The 18,405-nt window shown below is 46.0% G+C and overlaps 1 protein-coding gene across 1 annotated transcript in view; it reads right to left on the bottom strand.

The window, feature by feature from the left end:
- The window catches only part of IARS1 (isoleucyl-tRNA synthetase 1), a 64,242-nt gene that overhangs the window by 26,219 nt on the left and 19,618 nt on the right, over positions 1 to 18,405 (bottom strand). Inside the window, exons 7-17 of the mRNA XM_008690857.2 lie at positions 18,042 to 18,189; positions 15,634 to 15,721; positions 15,306 to 15,366; positions 11,791 to 11,886; positions 8,105 to 8,227; positions 7,534 to 7,625; positions 6,827 to 6,925; positions 5,171 to 5,297; positions 3,996 to 4,069; positions 3,437 to 3,631; positions 1,781 to 1,867 (exon numbers count right to left, since the gene is read on the bottom strand). Coding sequence (XP_008689079.1) covers positions 1,781 to 1,867; positions 3,437 to 3,631; positions 3,996 to 4,069; positions 5,171 to 5,297; positions 6,827 to 6,925; positions 7,534 to 7,625; positions 8,105 to 8,227; positions 11,791 to 11,886; positions 15,306 to 15,366; positions 15,634 to 15,721; positions 18,042 to 18,189 — 1,190 coding nt within the window. The remainder of the gene's footprint in view (positions 1 to 1,780; positions 1,868 to 3,436; positions 3,632 to 3,995; positions 4,070 to 5,170; positions 5,298 to 6,826; positions 6,926 to 7,533; positions 7,626 to 8,104; positions 8,228 to 11,790; positions 11,887 to 15,305; positions 15,367 to 15,633; positions 15,722 to 18,041; positions 18,190 to 18,405) is intronic.

The raw sequence follows: 18,405 nt of genomic DNA, 5'->3' as shown, positions 1-18,405 counted from the left end.
GCCTATCTTTATACATAGTTACAGGTTATCTGCCAATTGGGTACAGAAATGCAAGTGGGGTAAGGGCACAATAGGTTGTTCTGTTAACACCTGTGAGCTTCCTTCTGAATTCCGCAGTGAGTTAGTGCAGAAGTAAAGAACACAGGCTCAGCATTTATTCCAAAGAAATGGAAAGCTGTACCGATGCAAAAACCTGTAAGGGAAGCTCCTAGCTCTATCCATAGTCAGCAGCCACTGGCAACCCCCTGTTGTCATTCAGCAGGTGAGGGGTCCAGCTGCAGTCGCCCGCACCACGCAGCACTGCTTGGCCACGGGGAGGAAGGGACTGAGGACACACCTGTCCTGAGTGATCTCCAGGATTCCACTGAGTGCAAAAGCGGAAAAGCCAGTCCCTAAGGTCATAAGTGGTGTGATTCCAGTCACATCACGTACTTGCAACGTCAGAGTTACAGCGATGGGGAGCAGATTAGTGGTTGTCAGGGGCTGGGGGCGAGGGTGGAAGGATGGGGGGGTTACAGAAGGACAAAAGAGGGCTGCTGGGATGTTGAAACAGTCCAGTGCCTTGACTGTGCTGGTGGACAGGGACCTGCACATGTGGTAGGTATGTGCAACTGCACACAGCTGCACACAAGTACACGTGAAGCGCAGTCTGAGGAGGACTGGGGCTGTGTGAGCAGCTGGGCGTGGTGGCCTACGCCAGTTTTGAAACACCAGACCTTCGGGGGAAACTGGGCAAAGCACACAAGGGCTCTCTATTACTGCTTCACAACTGCATGCAAATCTTCAATTCAGTAAAATTTTCAATTAGAGAAACCCCCAAAAGCAGACTGCTGANNNNAGACTCCCAGGGTATAAAACATGAAGTTACCATCATTTGCTGGGTGACTCTGAGCAAGTTACTTCATTTTTCTATACCTCAAATTCTGCAAATGTCAAACTGAGGTAAGGCAAGGACCCATCTCGGGGCACCTGGGTGGCTCAGTTAAGCGTCTGCCTTCAGCTCAGGTCATGATCTCAGGGTCCTGAGATCAAGCCCTGCGTCTGACTCCCTGCTCAGTAGGGAGTCTGCTTCTCTCTCCCCCCTGCTCGCTCTCTCTCACATAAAATCTTAAAAAAAAAAAAAAAAAAAAAGAAAAGAAAAGAAAAAGGAGAGAACCTATCTCAAACAGTTCTGGGGCTTTGATGAGAGGAGATGTGTAATGTTCACAACATGGTGTCAGGGGGCCGTCCTCCCTCGGACAGGACATGAGGCAGGTTAACTGCATACATTTTTTTTCTTATTTTTATTAATTTGTGTTTTTTCTGTTATGACTATAGGCAGTAGAAGGAAAAAAGACGACTTCCCTATGATCCCGGAAACCTCTAGAACCCACAGCATCCTCATGTTAAACAGAGGTTAACAAAAATCTTCCTAAAGGACTGGGCACACATGAAACCAGTGTTACAGGCACATGCACCTGGGCCAGCCCTCCATGACAGGTATTGTCTTACCACCAGCAGCATCACAGGACGCACACTTCCCCTGCCCCCAGCTTCCCAACCTGCCCTTCCCCCTGGGGTATTGGGTGTGCAGAGACCCACACTGGAGACGAGAAGTGAGCAGGGTGGGGTGGGATGGAAAGGAAGAGCTGCGAGAAGTGTTAACAGCAGACAGAAGGGGAAGAGCAGGAACAAAGCCGGGGCGATCCTGAGTTCCTGTGTTCAAAACGAACGGCTACATCCACCCAGACCACGGCTGCCAGGGCCAGGGACTAGCCATGACACAAGGGCATGCACCTGCCTTGCCAGGACGAGCCCGTTCACAATCACGTTCCTGAAAGGCGGCTGTCCAAAGAGAGCGGTGGCCAGCACCAGCAGGGTGTAAAACCTGGAAAAAACCCATGGTGAAACAGATCAGCAACAACAGAAAAGGAATCTAAGCACAGGGAAAAAGAAGTCTGTGCTTATTTATTGGACTGAATTTCTATTTTAGACCAGTTACACTTCTTAATAATCACTCACAGCAAAGGTTTTTAATCTGATAACACATTAGAATCATTTGGGGTGGGCTGAAAAATCACACAGGATCTACCGCACACCAATCAGGTGAGAAAAAATAAAATGTGATTTATAGCTAATAAAGGCCTGAAATGAGGTACTGACCCTGGGGGGGACAGTATCATTGCCGTCCTCGGGGGAGACAGCTGGCAGCCAAAAGGCAGGGGAGGGACAGTGCTGGGCGGCCTGTCAGGACCTCCAGATATGCCAGGGTGCAAATCCAGAGACGTGTGTGGCTTAGCACAAGGTCACATGGGACAGTCTGATGACAAAAGATGCAGTTATTCTCACCCAGAAGTCAGGAGGCAGAGACTGTAGGAGCACAGACGATGTCTTTGCTCCACCTGCTATCACGGATGCTGCGGACTTGCGAGCTAGGGTGTTTGCTCAACTCTACCACATCCATGCAGCCACCCGAGTTAAGTGTCCTCTCCAAGCTGGTTTTGCACCCCCAGAACATGATGGGACACGGACTGACATCCCTTCCTCTGAAGGCAGGTCAGGAGGACCTGGCTGCTAGGACAGGCAGCTCAAGGCTGGGGGAAGGATAGGAGGCGGTGAGCACCTATGGACCCACGTGAGGACTGTTAACGGCCAGCAGACATTACCAGTCCTCAGAAAAACAACTTACTGGCGAGGCATCTGGCCTCCCCTAAGAAGGGTTCTGGACCTGTTCCTAAAGAAACATGGATCTGACGCTGAAAAGAGCACCTTGTGGAACATTAAGGTTGGAATTCATCCATCTGTGGTGCCTACTGCAAGTGTCAAACGGACGACGACACCAGCGTTCCTCACACATCTACATCACCACCGACCACGGTGCAGTTAGAGTCTGACGAGGCACGCTTCTCATCCACAAGGAGAAGGTACCACACCTTCCCTACTTCAGAAGATAACGGCACTGCTTTAACCAGACACCAAACAGAACCAATGCCGAAACCCTCCCCCACCGTGGTTTGTCTTTTTCTACCAGTCTGGATTTTCAGAATGTTAACTTTGTTAAGGCTAGCCTTAGCCTCTGAGCACATTTCCAACCCACCCTTAAATCTGCAGTACCCAAACCATTACCTCGTACGTAAGTACGCAGTGAACATTTGAGTAAATGATTTAAAATAAGCTACAAACATGTATTGTTTTGTATCACTTAATCTTTGAGCATAACAAACCCCTTTATTCTGAAATGTCAAATGAAATAATTCAAACTCTAAAACCACAGTTTTACTGCAGTGAGATATCCCAACTCAAAAGACACTTTGACAGTGCACCTCCTGGTGCGGGGCAGAGCCTGTCTTGTCTGACACAATCTCTCCAGCACCCAGCTGATAAAATGCTAGGTACTCAGTGAAATACCTGCGAAATCAACCGAATCAGGAAAATGAATGAAAGAATAAGAACATACCATCCTCTGGTCTGGTCAATGCCTTCGGCAATGAAGTCTGCAGGAAACGCGTCATCAAACTCCCTCTTGTTTTCAAACGGATAATGAACCTGAGCGTAGGGCATGCTGCCGCTCTCGAACCAACAGTCAAACACTTCAGAGATGCGGTGCAACGCTCCCTTCCCACAGCGGGAAGGGATGGTCAAATGGTCAATGCTAAGAAACGAAGCAAAGCCACTTCTATTAATTTTAACCACGAAAGAACTTGCAGTTTAATTGCCAAGAGGAAATACAACGGCCTGACGAGATCTCATACGCATCTGCAAATAGAGATACTGGCAGTTATCACAGGCTTTCCGAGGCACCAGGAGGGCTCAGTCTGGGGGGGTTTATACCACAGTCGCCCCACATCCAACTCAAAGACAGAGGCCTCCTTTCCTCAACATGACATGAGTCACTGACACTGTAATTCAGTAAACCAGTACTGATTCCTACACGTAGCTCCGTAACCTGCTCCAGAGACCATGTCGATGCTCTCCGAATGACAGAACGGAAGCGAATCGAACATTCAGAAACTGACCTCTCTCTGTGGAGATCAGAGATCTTTGCCCCCGACAGTTCTTCAAGTTCTGCCATCGATCCAATGCATACTACCTGTCAAAGCAAAGTGAAGAAGCAAGAGAACCTCAGAGCCAAAGCTTTAATTTACGCAGCATTCACACTTAGTTTTAGAAACCTGACCTTCAGGACAGTGTCACTAAGGTGGTTCCTACACTCACGAAAGACTGCAGGTCACTGAAGAGGTGGGCGGGCTCCACTACGTGCACCTGCCGAGGGCTTACTGGGTCCCGTCTCTGCCTGGTATAACCAGTGTACGTGCAAGGCCTAGACTGTGACTCTGCGGCATCTCAGTTTCTCCCTGACACTGGAATTTGGCTCCTGCACCTGGAATCTTCCCAAGTCAAAGCTAGAACTACATGACTGTGCATGGAGCAGATCCAACCAACGTGGTCCTAGGACGTCACTTAGGGTTACGTCCAGGCAAGGAGGCTGCCTGCCCTCAGCTCGGCTGGGGCCCTGACAGGGTCCACACGGTGGGGCAGCCCCAGCAGGAGCTGCTGTGGGTTCTCGCCTGGGGCGTCTGCTATCTAGGGAACACCATGTCCTCCGCCCTTGCAGTTCAGTCCTGGGAGGCCTGACTGTGCTACCTCACTGCCACCTTTCAGGTCCCTGTGCTCTAACAGTCTCTGTGTGGACAGAAGCCGCCGGGGGTACATCTATAGACCCGTATACGTATTTACACACACAGTCACTTGATTGTATAAATTCAAGGTTGGCAATGCTTTGGTAATGTTTTTTAAGCCTTCCCTTTTAACTGCCACGTGGGGGGGTGGTGTTTCACATGCTATGACTTGGTGCGGGTCTGGACTCTCAGGCCTGATCACCAGTTACTCACAAGGAGAGAAAAAGGGTGAGCAACAGAAGAAAAACAATTCAACATGTGGATTCCCTGAGAAAAATACAAATTGCATTCTTTACTTTTGCACAGAGGGAGATTTAAAAAATTTTATTTAATAAAAGTAAAGTAAAAATAAATTTAAGAAACCTCCCAAATTCTTATTTATAAAATTCCAGGAAGGAATAAAGAGGAACACAAGAAATAAGAAAGGGGCGAAGAAAAAAGAAACCACATCCAGATGTACAAACGAAGCGCTTCAGCAACAATCACCACGAGAACTCGTGGCCCTGTCTCACCTCCTCGAAGTCATCGCTGACCCACAGGGGGATGGGGGTGCCCCAGTATCTGTTTCTGGAAACTGCCCAGTCACGTGCATCTTTCAGCCAATTTCCAAATCGCTTTTCTCGCACAAACTCTGGGACCCTGCAATAAACAGGTCAGAGAGCCAACGCCTGAGAACGTTAGTATGCAAATCCGTACATCAGAGCTGCATAAACCTTTGCGCATGCTCTGTGGACCTACTGCCCTAGAGATGCTACACTCACTCCCAGGAGGACGTCTCGTGTGCGCACAGCACAGCAAACGCACAGTGCTGGAACCATCGTGAAATCACCCCAGGAGACGCTCTAACAGGAACCCCACAGCGCACGCGCTTCCCTGCACTGCGCCCCAGCTAGGGGACAGCTACAGCCCTCGAAAGTCACTGTGATGCCAGCCTGGCCTCGCTCACACCTAGTCTCCACGGCATCCACACGACACGGCTCCTGACACTCATTAGCATGGGCTCCCAGCACCTACAAAACACTCGGGGCTACAGGTGGCTGGTTGGTAGCTGCCTCCTGAGGCTCACGGGCCATCTCCCACCGTTGCACTCTAGGCTCCAGCAGTGAACTCATTCCTTAGAATGCAGCTTCTCACCTAACTCCTTGGCCCGTGCCATCCCTCCACCATGATAACCTTCACCCTGCAGCCTCCCTCCCCCTCTTCCCCTCCCCCAAAGCTTCAAGTGCCCGGGACTAGTCACATGGCCTCTGAGCTTCAGCTCTGCAGGAAATCTTTCTAAGCAGCAGGCTGAGTTAGGGCACCCCTGGCCCCACCCCTGGCCCCTGTTCTTTCAGGTACCCCCATTGTGCCCTATATAACAAAGGTCTGTTTATAGGTCTGCACCCTCACAAGGCCACAGCCTAATAGTCCACATCCAGCACGTCACACAGTAGGGCAACTGAAGAGCCTCCTAGGAATAAAAATGAAAAACTGCTTTTTCTTGAGACATGAGGGTCAATTTGCTAGAAAGTACAAAAAGCTTGTTCCTGGGGCGCTCAGGTCATGATCTCAGGGTCATGAGATTGAGCCACCTCAGTGTGGAGTCTGCTTAAGATTCTCTCCCTCCTTTTCCCTCTGCTCCTCCCCACCCCCTGCTCGTGTGTATGTGCTCATTCTCTCTCTCTCTCAAAAAAAAAGAAAAAAAAAAGAAAGAAAGAAAAAAGTTATAGTTCATAGTTTATAATCCTTTCCTTTCACTGCCTTAAAACTCTCCCCATTCTTCCAAAATGAGATGCAGTTTTTAAGTCAGGGTGGGTTCTTGCAGAAGAATCACCCTCAGATTCTCGGTGAAAAGCAGTCTCCTGTAACACGCAGATCCAGCCTCACTTCACTCAGCTCCACAGGCTGGGCTAAGACCTCCTTGTGGTCACATGGCAGCTGAGAGCAAGGCTTCTGTCCCAGCAGTGCTCATCGGCACGGTCTAGGACCCAGCACACATCAAAAGCAGGAAGCACAACTGGCTTCCGTAGGTATATTCAAGAACAAACATTTACCCTGAAAATGAGTATTATTTAAGGCTGAGACAAAGGCAAAATGCTCCCTCCACAGGCCTTCTCATCCTGTTATTTAAGTTACTGTGAGCTGGGAGAAGCGTGAGCATGCAACACGGGACGCAGCTCACTGCTCACCAGTAGCACAAGTCGTTGTTCCTCAGGAGCTGCTCCACCATGTGCTCCACCCGCACGAACCAGCTGGGCACCGCTTTGTAGATCAGGGGGGTGTCTGACCTGGGGAAGCACACACGCAGCACGCGGCTGGTCAGACTGACGTACGCAGGCACCCACGTAAGACCGACTTTCCGTTTCTTACTGACATCACCCCCATCTATTTGGCCTTCTGCTAATGACTCCCCCCGCCTTTTTTTTGCAAACACTAATGCCTACGTCCTTGGTACTGGTCATCTCCCTTCACAACACCAAGAAGGCAAAAGCTTGTAAGAACAAAAAAACATGGTTCTGCTGGTGTGTGACAGCCGTCTGAGAAAGGACATCAACTTCCGCAAAGAGGCAATGTGGAACAAACTTGAGGGCTGCAAGCATTCCAATTTCACGCACGTCTTCACAGCACGATCTCGTGTTCTCACTTGGGTCGTGTTCTCTCTCTCGCCAAGTTCCAACAGGAAATTTTAGAGATACATCTCATCCTAACGAAATGTGGCCCCGACATAAAACACCTGTACATGTCGACATTTCCCAGACAACTGCTGAGGAAACCGTTAACAACACACTCATGGAATTCAAGAGGGCAGCTTCTCTACGCTAACCATAAAGCATAAAAATGCTACCGTGTCCCCAAAGGCTAGAAGCTTGAGCTGGACGTCTTCGCTTTTTCTCACCTCCAGCAGAAGGGGTAACTGTGAGTGAAGGTGCTGGAGACAAGAAGTCGGCCTTGTTCCTTCAGGGTCCTGATGATGTTTTTGTCAGCATCCTGTTTAAAAAATAAAAATTTAGCCATTAAAAATCCTGCAATACTTAGTAACACAAGAGAATTACGTATATCACTGCAATCTGATATTCTGATATTGCTACCATGAATAAAAGGCAAAAATAACACATGTATTATAAAAACAATCAGTCCACATCTGAGGCACAGTCTAACTGCAGGTATCTCATTACGTGTTTCCACACCATGTGAGGGAGTGGAGTCTTCCACCAGCAATGACGCCCCCAGCGCCTAGTTTCACTGATTCCCACCTGTGAAACTATAGTGTGCTTCCTCTGAAGATGCCCGACCCTTAGAATGTGGCTGATAATATCTATCTTTTCTGGTTTAATGTGCTGAAACAAAACAAAACAAAACCGACTTCCTGGAAAAAAAATCCAGATATGGAAGCTATTTAATAAAAAGCTGATTAAAGAAAGAAGTGTGATGAAACTCACACCTTTCCCTGTCACAGAGACACAGACCTTCACATACTGTCCCGTGAAATCTGTCACCTCCGCCGTGAAACAGCCTGAAGCATCCACAGGGCACACAGGAGGAGAGTCTTTCTGAATGATGCTGAAGTCCATACAGACCCGATAGTCGTCCTACAAGAGAAGGCTTCAGTATTCTGACATGTAACTGTAATGGGCTTTAATTATCCTCTCAGCTGAAGTTAATTCAGGACCATTCAGAGAATCCCAGAGCCTTATAATTGGACAGGGATTACATCATCTTCTCCAGCCATTATTTCGCAGACCCCCGTATACAGCAGGGTATCCACTAAGGGAGGAGGAAGATGACACACACGTATCCCTGGTGAACACAGACGCAGAAACACTCAACATGATATTCACAAACTCCACCCAACACTACAGTAAAAGAATCATTCACCACGATCAAGTGGGATTCGCTATGGGGATGCAAGGATGGCTCAGTGTCCACAAACCAATCAACATGATACATCTCATTAACAAAATGAAGGGTAAAAACTCTATGATCCTCAAAAGATGCAGAAAAAGCATTCGACAAAATTCAACACCCACTTGTGAAAAAAACTCTCAACAAAGTGGGTTCAGGGGAACATAAGAACATAACAGAGGCCATATATGAAAAGCTCACAGCTAAGATCACACTAAATAGTGAAAAACTGACAGCTTTTCCTCTACAGTCAGGAACAAGACAAGGATGTCCACTCTCACCACTGTTAGTCAACACAGTACTAGAAACGCTGGCCAGAGAAGTCAGACGACAAAAACAAACGAGACACCCATACTGCTAAGAAAATGTTGAACTGCCACCTGGCAGATGACATAATGACTACAGATAGAGAACTCTACTCCACCAAAAAACTATTAGAATAAATGAAATCAGTAAAGTTGCAGGATGCAAAATTAATATATAGAAATCTGATGTGTTTCTACACACTAATAATGGAGTAGTAGAGAGATTAAGACAACAATCCCATCTACAATTGTACCAAAAGTAACAAAATACTGAAGAATAAACTTAACCAAGGATGTGAAAGACCTGTACTCTGGAAACTATAATATTGATAAAAGAAATTGAAGATGACAAAGAAATGGAAAGACATTCCGTGCTCATGGACTGAAAAAAATGCAACTGTTAAAATGTCAATATTACCCAAAACAATCTACAGAGTCTATGCACTCCACATTGTGGAGTGACCAAAATGTCAACAGCACTTTTCATAGAACTAGAACAAATAATACTAAAATTTGCTTGAACCACGACAGCTTCCGAATGCCCAAAGCAATCCTGAGAAAGAACAAAGCCAGAGGTATCACAACCCTGGATTTCAGGGTATCCTACCAAACGTGTAGTAATCAAGACAGCATGGTACTGGCACAAAAAGCCACATACGGACCAATGGAACAGAACAGAGAGCCCAGAAATAAACCCACGCTTCTATGGTCAATTACTCTACTACAAAGCAGGAAAGAATATATAATGGGGAAAAGACAGTCTTTTTAATAAATGATGCTGGGAAAACTGGACAGTTCCATGCAAAAGAATGAAACTGGACGACTATCTTACACCACACACAAAAGTAAAAGTCAAAATGGATGAAAGACCTAAATGTGAGACCTGAAACCATAAAACTCCTAAAAGAAAACACAGAGAGTAATCTCCTGAGAACAGTGGCCACAGCAACATATGTATGGCTATGTCTCCCTAGGCAAGGGATTCAAAATTAAAAATAAACTACGGGGACTACACCAAAATAAAAAGCCTCTGAAAAGCGAAGGAAACCATCAACAAAATAAAAGGCAACCTACTGAGTGGGAGGAGATATTTGCAAATGACCTATCAATAAAAGGTAAATATCCAAAACATATGAAGAACTTATACAACTCAACACCAAAAAAGCAAACAATCCTATTAAAAAAAGGGCAGAGGACCTGAAGAGACAGTTTTCCAAACACGACACTGAGATGCTAACAGACACGTGAAAATAAGCTCGACATCAGTCATCAGGGAAACGCAAATCTAAGTCACAATGAGGTATCACCTCACACCTGTCAGGATGGCTAGAGCCAAAAATAAAAGAAACGGCAAGTGTTGGCGAGGAGGTGGAGAAAAAGGAACCGCTGTGCACTGCCAGCGGGAATGTCAATTGGAGCAGCCTCTCTGGAAAACAGTAAGGTGACTCCTCAAAAAATTAAAAACAGAAATATCATATGGTCCAGCAAATCCAATCCTGGCTATTCACCCAAAGAAAACGAAAACACTAATTCAAAAATAGATCTGCACCCCTGGGTTTACTGCAGCGTTATCTACAACAGCCATGATATGGAAGCCACTCACGTGTCTGATAGATGAGTGGATAAAGAAGATGTGGTGTATACAATGGAGCATTACTCAGCCATTAGGAAAGAGACCTTGCCATTCCTGACAACAGGGATGGAACTAGAGAGTATTATGCTAAGTGACATAAATCAGAGAAAGACAAGTAACACATGATCTCACTCATACGTGGAACCTAAGAAACAAACAAAAAGCCCAAACATACCCAGTATATGACAAACACATTTTAATAGGAAAACCTAAACCACAATTCAAAGCCAAGAAGTTTTCTCTTTATCAGCGCAGCAATCATACCAGTTCACCCTAAAATGATTACCACTAAAATCTGACTAGCTCTTCAAACCCAGTGAACAGCATTATGAAGAATGCTTCCATCATACTGAATCCTGACCAGGTACTAGGTGACCCTACGGAAGCGTTAACTTTACTGGCTACACCAGTGGCATGGTGGGAACACTAAAAGGCTGCATCAGTCACAGTGGTGAATGGAAGTATCTGCAGATGAGGGATAGGATGCTGAGGGAGCCCTCAGGCCAAAGTGGAGAAGGTGTGGGAGGGAGGACGAGGCAGAAGACAGAAGAAGCAGACTTCCCAAACGCTGGTAATTAATGCAGCTGGAAGGCGTGGACACCAGGGTTTACTCTAACACCTCTTTACTTCTGTGTGTATTTGAAGATTTTCATAATAAAAATCTCTGCAGGGGTTAAGTGTGAAAGCAAACTGGATGGAGACAAGACTAGCTTCACTCCCACTGACAGAACCATCAAGCCCAGAGGCGTTTGTAGGTCCCCATGGGCATTTTATTCATACACAAATTACATCAACAGGACTGCATTTTTAGAAAAATTACTCTGGGCAAAATTTAAAATGAGCCACAGCTTTGAGGAGGTCAAGCTCTGCCCTCTCACCACAGCGTCTGCTCAAGAGCACAGTGGAGGGGAGGTGCGGCAGCTTTCCGCACTCTGACGGTCACGGTGCCTGCGTGAGCGGACGCCCTTCTCAGAACTCACAGAACTGCACACCGGAAAGAGCAGAGCGCACGGAGAGTAAATTATGAATGAGTGCAAACACAGAACGCCTTTCAGAAAGACAAAATACCCAGGAACACCCAGGGTTTAGCTCACCATTTTCCGAGATAAACACAGGGTGAAAAGAAATTGCAGATGTAAGTCTGATAGCCCATCTTCGGGGGCAGTGAGCCTGAAGAGTTGGACCCCATGGTGTGCCCAAGAATGAGGTGCACAACACACACACACACACACACACACACACACACACACACACACGCACGCAGTGGCCACGGCACTCCCCTCCCATAGACATGCTTGCTTCAACTACTCACAGCACCGAAGTAAGGAGCCTGGTGCACCACTCCCGTGCCCTCCTCCTCCCGCACGTAGCTGTCAGCGAGCACCGTGAAAGCACCATTCTCCTTGCACTGGAACAGAAAGGTCAGCAGGCACAGTGAATGAAACACTACCACATCTTGTATCAATTTCATAACAGTGTTTGGTAAGAACCTACAAAAACTTTTTAAAAAAAATAAAGCCACTCCCTTTTAAAAAAATTTTATTTATTTAAGTAATCTCTGCATCTAATGTGGGGCTCAAATTCCCGACCCCCAGCTCAAGATTCGCATACTCTAACCACTGAGCCAGTCAGGCGTCCCCTGGAAAAACTTTTAACATGCAATATTATTTTCAGAAAGAAGACAAAATAATTCATATTGGGAAGAAATATGCTCTTTTCTATGAATAATTTATTACTCAGAAATGAATAATTATGAATAAAAATGAATAAAATGAAATAATTATCTGAAGACTTGAAAATGTTCTAACTTCCTTAGTCACAAGTGTTCTTTAGGTCTCCCCACCTCCCAGCCGTGCCCTTACGACCCGTGTGCAGCTTCTCATGCAGGCTCAGAATACATCCCCTCACCCACCACACCCCTGCAGTTATGTCCAGTCACCTTCCTATCAGCCCTGTTACAAGGGCAAACCCCAAAAGACCTGGGATGGGTGCCCAGTGTGACAAGTTCTAGTTAAAGGCGCTCCACGCACTGCAGAGAAACATCATTGCAAAGTCAGGTGACTACATGAAACGCTGCAGACCTACTTCTACCCTCACCTCTCCCTACCTCTTTCCACACACCTGTTCAGCTAAACTGACCCTTTGCTTTATCTGCCAGCCTTTGTAAAACATACTTTCAGAAATGATTTTCACACTTAATCACATTCAATCCAATGATCTTATGAAAAAGGCACACACTATTCCTATGTTTCTTTTTTTCCCCCAAAATTTTATTTATCTGAGAAAGAGAGTGGGGGGGAGAGAGCGAGCGAGGGAGCAGCAGGGAGGGGCAGAGGGAGAAGCAGGCTCCCCGCTGAGCAGGGAGCCACTGTGGGGCTGGATCCCAGGACCAACGAAGGTCAGAAGCTTTAACTGACTGAGCCACCCAGGAGCCCCTAGTGAGAGAGTTTTAAGACAAATCCAATAAAATACGTTAAGATATACAAAAGAACGTACAAGACATTTTTCAGGAGAAACCAGAGGCACTTCAAAAAACGTTTTTTCAGATGCTGCCTGAGTTCAGCCTTGAAGACTGGGTTGGGCTCGACCACATCTGACAGTAAAGAAAGGTGACGGATTTTTTAAACAGGAGGAAAATGTTATGAAAACAAACGTAGGGAGGGAGGAAAAGAAGCGAAGGAGATGTTTAAAGCAATAGTAGAGGATGTGGTTAGGAAGCAGGTTGGCCAAGTGGAGAACACTCGAGAGCAGTGTGCCGGCAAGTGGCTACAGGCTCAAAGGGAGCAGAGAGAAATCCATCAGCACCAACAGGGAGGAGGAGGAAGGCCTCTACAGTTGACCCTTGAACCACGCAGAGCGCGGGTCTACTTGAGCATTTTTCTCCCTAACAGTGGACAGCAAAAGCCGTCAGGCATTTTTCCAGCTGCTCACCCCAGTCTCCAGGGGACCGAACTGAACGTTACTGGTGCAGAGGTCACACCTGCTGCCCTGAGTACCCAGGGAGCCCTGCTGAGGCTATCAGCAGCCCCCAGGACGCTGGGGCCAGGCAGTGCTGCAGGTCCTGTGGTGACAGGAGGGTGGCTGGGCTACAGAATGTGCCCACAGAGCAGGGACAGCCCTGGCAACCCTGTTCTGAGTACTCTGGGAACCGGGCTGTGGGGCTGCATCAGGGTAGCCGTGGCCTGAACCCCGCTCTCCCACCCCCGGGACTGGGCACAGACTCCTCCCATAAAGGCACCCTGGCCCATGTGTGGCCACAGCGGCCGATGGCCATGGGGCAGCTGTCCTATGCCCCCAGGATGCAGGACATTGCCTTCCTGGTGGTCATCCGTTCCCCCCTGGCCCACCACTATGTGGATTTTTTTTTCCTTTTTAGTGAAGAAGCCTTCTGTATTCCTTGTTTTCTAAGAGACTTAAACACAGGGAAGCTATCATTAAAGGTTTTTCAGTACTTGCTGAGATGCCGATTTTCTCCTTTAGCCTGTATAATAGTGAACTACGTTACAGATGGCCCAGTATACTTCTGTGAAAATTCCTACTTCTCCACATCATGCTGCAGTTCTGGTATATGCCGCGTTCCACCAGGCAACTGTTCCTGGAAGTGCTGCATCTGTTCTCAGACTGTAATTGTAAGTTAAGCGGTGTCTGTGCACAACTGCTAACTTTTTCAAGTTTACATATCATCGTTCTGCTAATTTCATAATACGGAAAGTTTGCTTTCTCTATGCTAGGACAGCATAAACAACAGCAATGTTCTTTTAAAAAGATGTGCTAGGACTTTGTACTTTGTGTCTTTTTGTGGAGAAAAACTTTTTATATATACTTAATGGTTGGGAAAACAAAGTGTTCAGAACTCTTTGAAACACCAAGAAGCTTTTTTCAATAAATATACGTATACTACTGAAAATACTATGTATTTTCTCCTCCTTATGATTTTCCTAATAGTATTTTCTTTCTCTAGTTTAAGAATATAGTATATAACACACGTAAAATACAAACTACGTGTTAGCGACTGTGTTCCTGGTAAGGCCTCTGGCCAACAGCAGGCTACTCGTAGCTACGCATGCGGGAGACACGAGGCACTGTGCTGCGGCTGCTGCCACTGACCCCTTTGCTGTTCGAGGGTCAACTGTAACTGGAAGATGAGAAACAGAGGAAAACACGCAAGGTGCACAGAAGTGAAGAGACAGATATGAGCCATACTGCAGACAGAGCCCAAATGGCAGAGGCCACCTGCATTAACCAAACTCTATCCCTGAATAGACAGGGATCAATGGGAAATTCCTGAGAACCCTATTCCTTTGGTGATGGTGGTGGGCTCACAACTATGGATTCTCTGCTGTCAGAAAATGAAAACTGCACAGAACAGCTCTGCAACTCTTAAGAAAACTTAAGTTACCACATGTATGAGCTTTGCCTTAGTGCCGGTTTAAAACACCCACCTCATCATGATGTTTCCTGGAAATGATACATTCTGAGCACTATCTAAAATTTGTTAACAAAACAAACTGAACCAAAAAAACAAACCAAAAAAACCCCCAATGAATTTCCTGGATGACACGCAGACTATAAACAATAAAAACATACAGACTTATGTGCTTCCTTTTATAATTTGAGAAAAGTATTAAAAACATTCCCAAAGGATTTTAATTATTACAACAAGGAAGCAATACAAACACAATTTAACTTTGCTACTACAAAGACAGACTTTAGATAGGGACACCCACACAAGCCACGGGGCAGCAGTGCAGTGACTCGTCAGAGCAGTGCAGGGACCCGGCACACGCAGGTACGGGGCACCCATGTGGTACGGCTCCCTAAGCTCACCTGCACAAAATAGTCAAACAGGGGCCTGTACTTCTTGCCTTTGAGACGGCTACCAGGAAATCTAGAAAAAGGAGAAAGGCAAACTCATAATCAGACTAAAATCCTCAAAGAAATGAAACTGCAGACACATCAAGTCACAATTCCCTCCTGATTTACTTGTTTCTTAGTCGTTAATGCTGGAATGTGTGACCTGAAAATACTCAGTAGTATTATCTGAATTTGAGTAACAGAGATTTTGGGTAATAAAGTGTCTTACCTTTCAAAGTTCACACACACACACACACACACACACGCACGCACAGATCAGATCAGTAATTTGTATATTCACCTTTCAAGGACCTCATAGTCACTCTCCAACTTATAGAGGGCTGGTAATCTGGCTTCCATTAAAATGAGTAATTTTCCTCTGACAACATCTAGGAGAGCAAGGGGAAAAGTGGACTTCAGGGACATTCAGACTTCGGCAGAGTCTAGACACACAGCAGCATACCCTCCCTTGCAGGGTCCCGTATCGCTGTACCCGTGTGCTCAGCAATCACAGAGAAATGCACCAGGGCACCAGCCCACACTGCTTTCCAGACCCAAACAAGACAAAAACAGCACGTGCACTGAACTGAAGTCTGCATTTTACGTATTAATCTGTTTTCTCCGACCCGAGGTAATACATGTGAATGCTTAAAAATCGTTAACATTAACAAACCAAGACACCCCCTGAGTAAAAGTCCCCGCTCATCTCACCTCTCCACAAGTCACTATCATCTGAGTGTCGCCCTCCAGGTATTTTCTACATGTATACTAACACTCATCTTACGTGAATGGCTACTTTTTTAAAAAGGTAATTACGGGATAGGACTCCGTATAGTTTTCAGTCTGTCTTCACATATACTACATTGTGAACATCTTTCCATGTATTAGCACAAACTGACCTTTCTCACTCTTCTAAACAGCCGCACAGTACCCCATTCTAAGGAAGTGCAAGTCAGTTCTAACCTATCAATTAATACTAGACATGAAAATTGTTTTCAGAACATGGGGGTAATGAATACCATTGCATGTATCTTTGTAGCCTTATTAGAGTATTTCTGGAGGATACTATCCTAGAAATAGAAAAGCTAGAATGAATGTATAAACATTTACAACTTAATAGCAAATGATAAATTGCCTTATAAAAACAGACTAAACTCCCACCTGTAAAGCATGATATGACGGATACTCAGTTCACTGTCAGAAACACAGGATATCTATGGACCACTGAGAAGGCCTCTGCGATTCACTGAAAAGCTACTAGAAACAACACTGCACCCACCAGCTCTGGCTGCATCAGAACTTCACTGTCGGTGGAGTCTACGTTTCCTGGATAACTCAGGACACATGGCCCAGCAGGTATGCGAGTCCCCGTGCAGGCAGAGGAGGGGCAGAACTGAAGTCCTCCGGCTATCAGGCCCCTCAGGCTATGAGGCTCACTAGAGAATGGCCATGTCCCCAGGGAGACACAGGGACTCTCACCGTGGGCCTGCCCTTGCCCAGAGAGGCTCTGTCCACAGCTGGGAACACAAGAAACTAGCTGCTGGTCCTACCTGCTCCCAAGGCACTGGTAATAGTAATAAAAACACCTGTTTTCTGCCCCCTGCCCTCACCTCCCCCATGCCTTTCTTCAAATCATTCGCTTCCTCACATGCCGCTGTGAATCAAGTCACCTAGCTTGCACAGTCGTTTCTTTTCTGGTTATGGTTTTCTTTTCTTTCCCTGGCCTCCCCTCCTTCCAAAAACTATCCAACCTGAAGGTAACAATATTCTTTTTTCATATCAATCTCTACGGAAAGAGCTTCATCAGGACTTTGGCTAACTCTCTACCAGGGGAATACCTCAAAGGCACGAAGTTCTCAAGTTCCCTGTCATTTCCTAAGTGATAACAGCCTAAATACGGTCCTTTGTTATGCTGATGAGGGGACTTCTGGAAAGCCCCAGGTCACCTAAGGATGGAGTTCAATCACCAACAGCCAATGATTTAATGAATCCTGCCTAAGCAGTTGAGCCTCCATAAAATCCCAAAAGCATGGGGTGTGGAGTGCTTCCAGGTTGGCGAACGCATCCACATGCTGTGAGGGCAACCCACACCAGCTCTGTGGGGGACAGAAACCCCTGCGCTCAGGACCCTTCCAGGCCTCATCCCATACTTCACCTCGACTGTTCATGTCTATCTTTCATAACCTTTCACAGTAAACCGGTACAATGTTTCTGAGTTATGAGTAGCTCCAGCAAATCAATCTAACCCGAGGAGGAGGTCATGGGTCCGTCATTAGCATGGGACTTGCAAGTGGCATCTGCAGTTAGGCTCTGGGGGTGGAGGGGATGGAGTGGAGGACTGAGCCCTTAACCTGTGCAATCTAACTCTATCTCCAGGTAGCTACTGTCTGAATGACATTCACTGGTTGGTGGTATTGAAAAAACACACATCAGAGGTTCCCAGCAACGATGAGAGGCCACCTCTCTGAATGTCCAGCTGCCCGTCTCTAACAGGGGCGTGATGTGTATAATCGGAAAATTAGAAGGAATCTTTTTTTATACCTACTGTTTAAACCCACCTCTTTTAGAGATTATTTTTCTATTTAAGGCTAACACTTTTTCAAAAACTTCTATTTTTACTCCAAAAGAAATGTAAGTTTTCATTCTATCCCAAAATAAGTTAAAGTGATCTTCTCTGTATCAGTCATAAATAACCAGGCCCATACTTACCTTTAATCTTCACATACTGCATATCCGGATTAACACACAGGGCAAGATTACTAGGTAGAGTCCAGGGAGTGGTCGTCCAAGCCACCAAAGACACATTTTCATCTTCCTCCAAAGGGAAAGTTACAAATATTGAAGGGTCCTGAACATCCTGAGATAAAATGAGATAAAACACCTTTTTACAAAATCCGTAATAGAAGATGTGGAAGAAAGGGGAACTGGTCCTGAAGAATAAATAGATTTCAGAATAAAAAGCAGTTGCCATATTTATAAAAAGAAAATATAAAGCAAGAAATTTCGATGAATTTTTTTTATATTCTTGAAAAACGTTTTAACAATTACTTTAGTAGTCACAAAGACATTTTAA

Source organism: Ursus maritimus, unplaced genomic scaffold (assembly GCF_017311325.1).
Source record: "Ursus maritimus isolate PB19 unplaced genomic scaffold, ASM1731132v1 scaffold_34, whole genome shotgun sequence".
NCBI lineage: Eukaryota > Metazoa > Chordata > Mammalia > Carnivora > Ursidae > Ursus > Ursus maritimus.
The sequence above is the reverse complement of the archived record's forward strand: the minus strand, read 5'-3'. Positions and strand labels throughout refer to the sequence as shown.